The 5,435-nt window shown below is 28.3% G+C and overlaps 1 protein-coding gene across 3 annotated transcripts; it reads right to left on the bottom strand.

Annotated features, from left to right (window-relative positions):
• Positions 1 to 1,413: 1,413 nt before the first annotated feature.
• On the bottom strand, positions 1,414 to 5,235 carry LOC113002671. 3 transcript variants are annotated; one of them, XM_039454442.1, is made up of 6 exons: positions 4,859 to 5,235; positions 4,290 to 4,488; positions 3,262 to 3,376; positions 2,924 to 3,092; positions 2,646 to 2,800; positions 1,414 to 1,652 (listed from the first exon to the last, which is right to left on the bottom strand). In XM_039454442.1, exons 2-5 carry the CDS (start codon positions 4,468 to 4,470, stop codon positions 2,687 to 2,689), a joined length of 579 nt encoding a protein of 192 aa, XP_039310376.1. In that variant the 5' UTR covers positions 4,471 to 4,488; positions 4,859 to 5,235; the 3' UTR covers positions 1,414 to 1,652; positions 2,646 to 2,686. The 3 variants fall into 3 exon arrangements, with proteins under 3 accessions (XP_039310376.1, XP_039310377.1, XP_039310375.1); XM_039454443.1 differs by having other exon boundaries at positions 1,414 to 1,691; positions 4,864 to 5,235; XM_039454441.1 differs by having other exon boundaries at positions 1,414 to 1,691; positions 4,859 to 5,232.
• Between the last annotated feature and the right edge of the window lie 200 nt (positions 5,236 to 5,435).

Raw genomic sequence — 5,435 nt, 5'->3', positions numbered from 1 at the left:
TTTATTGAAGATATAAAAGAAAATAAAGAAGAAAAAGAAAAAGAAAATGAAAAAAGAGACTATTCGTTGTCGGGGGAAAAAACTAAAGATTACCCAGAGAGCATTATTGGGAGGAAAAGTTCTTTAAGAGTTCTTTTCAAACAATTTATTAATTTTTCTTGAAAATGATATCAATAAGTTATCTTTGTACATAATGTCTTTCAAAAGATCTCTTTAAAAAAATTTTTTAAAGGCCTCATTAATTTCTCTTCAAAATGACATTAATAAATTATCTTTTTCCAAGATGTCTTTCAAAAGAGCTCTTTATGATGTTTATCTACAGAATCTCTAGAGTCTCAGACAAAAAAGCTTTTTAAGAGCTCTTTAAGAGGACTTTTTAAAGATCTTATTAAGTTCTCTTAAAAATGATATATTTTTTCACAAAACAGAACCTCTCACAAAACCTAACTGTTATCTTGATCACATACCCAGGTAGCACGGTAGATCGATTGTAGCATTCTAAATTCCACAAACTATAATGCAGTTACAACCGCTCTCCCTACGTTCCTCAATGCTAGCAAGTCGTAATCAACACTGGAAGGGTAAATGTTATTCTTGATAAGGAAGCCTGTTAGCTCATACAATATCTAAATTGTATCCGAACACATTTTCTTAATTGTTTTGCCTCATAGTAGATTGAGCATAACGCACATTTTGTGACAGCATATACTACGCTACAGTAGTTCAAAATCGGTTGTACTTTTCGCTCCCGCTTCTATCGCTTTACAGTAGATCAAAAGTAGCTAGTATTTTATCTATGCTTCCTTTAACCTACAGTAGATCATAAGTAATTAATATTTTAGTTCCACTTCTATCACACTACAGTAGATCGAAAGTAATCTGTATTTCATGCCCGCTTCTATCGCACTACAGTAGATCGAAAGTAATCTGTATTTTATGCCCGCTTCTACCGCACTACTGTAGATTGAAAGTAATTTGTATTTTATGCCCGCTTATATTGCACTACAATTCATTGAATGTACCTCACATTTCTGTCTGTCTATGCACTATATACTATATTAACAGTCCTCTATAAATTTCCGTAAAATTTTATATTTAGATATTATTAATTTATATTCATTAAATTAATATAAATTGTATATAATATTGATAATTTGATAATGACCTAAATAATCACTTATTTTTAAAAAAAATTATTTAAAATGCAAAAGCAGTCTCTCGGAAAAAATAAAATGAATAGGTAATTAAACTGTATCTTATTTATGTACACTTTTAATTATATTTTCAACGGAAATTGTCTACGAAAAGTTAAAATAAATGTCATAGATCTTTAGCTTGATTGATCCTTAATTTGCTATAGTATCAATAGTTAAAAAATTTTTGGAATATGTTAAAATAATGAAATCAAGTAACTATGTATTAATGTTTTATTATATAAGATAATATATATTGTTTTATTACAAAAAATTATATTATATGATTTACGTGTAATCAGGTCATGCTAGCCGCCGCATACTTAGCAGCAAGCAGATTTTCAGCGCGTGACTTCTCCAAAGCATTGACATTTCCGTGCTCCTTTCTGTGCTCAGACATATAATGTCGCTGCTGTGCACTTTTTATAATCTTTGACATCTCTAATTCGTAGTCTTTAACTGAAATATTTTTGAAATTTTCAATTTTCCGGAGAGCACCTACAATAAAAATATGTATAAAATAAATTTAGAACTAAGCTTAGAAATAAAGAGTAAATATCATCAACAGCAAAATAATAATTAAATTTTCGACTGCACAGAAGCACAGAGAGTGAACTAGTCTACTCGTATTAGTTCAACTTGTTTGCATCATCACGTTAATGAACATACAGCAAGACTTTAAGACAGTGACCATTCAGAACAATGACGTCTCCAAATTTTCAAACTGACCTTTCTGTTCCACTTTTTAATTCTACCACAAAACCTTTTGCTTCTGTCAAGCATTGAGAGAAGTTAATAGTAGTAGGTCTGCTCAAAAAATGGAGAAACTACTCCTCATCACTGTCACTGTCGTAAAGATTAAGAAGAGCAGAACCGATTCAAACTAATATTTTTATTTGTTCCTCATTTGTTGTTAAAAAGTTGCAAAAAAAATTTGTTACTGTTTTTTTTTTTAAATTGATATTACGCTAAAGGAAGATTAAGGTAGCATAACAATATACATATAAAAATAAAATTACACATAATAATAATGTAAGAATTTGTTGCTAATTTGTTGCTCATAAAATATCCGAGTTTTGAATTTGTTGCTTGCAAAATAAGTGTAAAAAAGTTTATTGTAATACGACTCAAACAAATCACATGTGCATTTCTGCCAAAGGATACAAATTATGGCTAGTTGCCTTGCGGAAAACTGACTTTAATACAAGCAGAATAAAATAGACAATTTGAATAATTATTAATTACTTATTTTTTTGAAGAGATAATGTATTTATTGTAGTACATAGATATATTCTTTCATTTAAAAAATAACCTTTTTTCAATTTAAATGAACGTACATATTGCGACCCGGGTATGTTACTATCTAGTGCTCGGCAAGTGATAACATTAGATCAACTTTTAAATCAAAGAGTCAAGTCAATCCAAGATAATTGAAATAATTTTCATAATTACCATATTTTAGACTCAAAGCTGTTTCCCGGAATCGAATTTTTTTATCTCCCTCTTTCCACGTGAAAGATGACTTTATTAATTTGTCTGTCACGCTTGCTTTTAAAAAACCATCCAAGGCATTTGATATGTTGAACCCTCCGAACAAAATATTTTTCCTGAGAAAAGGTTTAAGACCTACTTTAGTTTCCGAGTTTTATATACAAGTACACTAAAGAATGATTATAATATAAATGTGTGTGTACACACACTTGGTATGAAGTTATTTTATTTTAACTTACCAAAATAGTCAATGCTTTCTCATCATTCATAAGGCTATGAAATTGTTCGACTGTTTGCAGAGGAAGATTCAATTTTTGAACTTCTTTTATGACAGCTGTGCTAGTACTTTTTGCATTTCCAAATTGATTTATAACTTCTAATATTTTTTCCTGTCCCTTTTTTAAATCTCTAGAAAAATTTAGAAAGGTTTTATCCACATACATATACATACATGTAAATATACATATACGTACACACATATATATTTGCTAATTAAAATATTAGCTATGAATAAGTTAACAATCGAACATTAATGTACTTTTAAAGTTTCATATTTAAATAAATAAATAATATTTACTTTATTTCAAATAATATTGATTTTAAAGTTGATATTAGTATATTAACATTTTCTTCTTCCTCGATTTCTGAATCCTTGTTTAAGACATTTTCATAATTTTTGGGGGAACTTGTTGCTGAAAATTATCAAAAATATATTTTAAAAGAAATAATACCTGTAGATTTATCTAAACTTTTTACATAAAATGTTAATATGTAATTTTTTAAAGTACAAAAACTATAACTTTAAATATATATAATTATTATTATGAACAATTTGGAAACTTAAGTTTGTCAATCATATTCTTATTCCTTCGTGTAAAGAAATTGTAAACACATTAATTGAATTTTGAAGATTTTATTCAACTAATAAATTCAATGTTAATGGTGCTTCGAACAAATATAACTGATAAAAAAAAACTTGTGAAAAATAACATTAATATTTGACGTAAAGTGATTTTTATGTTTTGCATGTAAAATGCGTATATATTTATTATGAAATTTTATTTTATAAATATAAATAAATTAAATATCATTATTTGATAGAAATAAAATTTATTAAATTGGTGAAAATTCTTTCTTAGAAGACAGTTACGAATGAAAAATGTGAAGAGCAACTATGTAAAATGGGATTACAGTCTTTTTAATGTGTATTCCATACAAATTTTTTATTCCTTGCTTTCTAAAATTTAGATAACGTTTTTTATAATAGTATAATATCTCTGGAAAACTATATCTGCTTGTGCACTTAAACTCGAGCTACAGAATTACAAAAGGAATTAGAGATTATTTTATTATATTAATTAGGATTATAAAATTTTAGAATATGACATAGCAATCTGGGAAAGATTTTCTATGAATTTAATGCTGTAGTATTAACACAAGAAAATTCAGAGATCAATAACTCTTACGAGAAAATACAAATCGAATGTAAACACTAAAATTTGGATGTTTCATGAAGGTTTACATTCAATTAGGTGGTTATTTCGGACCGTCAACGTATGATTGAGTGTATTTTTTCATAAGGAAATATTAATCGTATACTAATACCTTGCATTTTATATTTTTTTCTTTTTGGACTAAGGATCTCTTCATTATTATTGTTTCTGAAGTTTCGAGTAAAATTAGAGATGTCTTGTAGTTCCCGATTTTCATCAGACTCTAGCCTTGCCATAAAATCCTTGGCAACCGGAGTTTTTTTTAGTATGGTTTGAGGACTTGGAGGATCCATGGGATAAGACTTTGTTACCTATGTGGGGATGAATTAAATAATATATTTTAATATATCAAATACGTTAAAACGTTTAATAATAAAAGTAATATTTTTTGAAAACTAATTTTTGTTAAGCGTAAGGATATAAGCTTATTTTAATAAACAGTAATGGATGCATTTTTATTAATTTTTTGTGATAAAAAATACATGTTTACTTTCTGTATAGTTAGGTTAGGTTAGGTTCTACATATGAAAGTATATACACTTGTTTGCAAAGTTAATCTTGATACCTTGAACAATATTGAATTATGTGTCTACATACTTATGTATGCTTGATCTTTGAGGCTCTCGTCTCTGAGTGAGTACTACGTTGCAAAAGATCATTCACCCAACAACGACTACATACCGTACCCGTTAATCCTGTTGTCTCCTCGTTTCAAACAATTTCCAATGTCAAGAGTGAAAACTTGAGATGATGATTTGGAAGTATTCTGTTGATTCCGGACACTAGCTATCTTTCTCAACAAGAAGTCACACGCTTTGAATCGCAACACCTTTCGAATTTTCGAGGCGCAAAAACCATGGTCTTAGGCGCCATAAATGGGGTCATGTGATAGTCGTGTGCGCTCGAAGCGAATGATGTACACTCGGAGTGCGCACGAACATATGATGTAGCAGTTCTCGCTTGTGTGCGTGATAGTGCTTTGAGCTCAAAATGGCATCACTGCGTAATCACAACTCTGCAATGCAGCTCAATCAATATTCAATATAACAATATCTCAAAGAAGTAACATAATAACAAAATAATAAAAAATAAATATGAAAAATATTATGCATATACATATGTACATATTTGACAAAAAGACAATAACAAAATAAAACCATATAGAACAAATTATCTATATCTATCTATCTATCTATCTATCTATCTATCTATCTATCTATCTATCTATATATATATATATATATATATATATATATAG

Source organism: Solenopsis invicta, chromosome 10 (genome assembly GCF_016802725.1).
Source record: "Solenopsis invicta isolate M01_SB chromosome 10, UNIL_Sinv_3.0, whole genome shotgun sequence".
NCBI classification, from domain to species: domain Eukaryota; kingdom Metazoa; phylum Arthropoda; class Insecta; order Hymenoptera; family Formicidae; genus Solenopsis; species Solenopsis invicta.
This window is presented reverse-complemented; position numbering and strand designations above follow the sequence as displayed.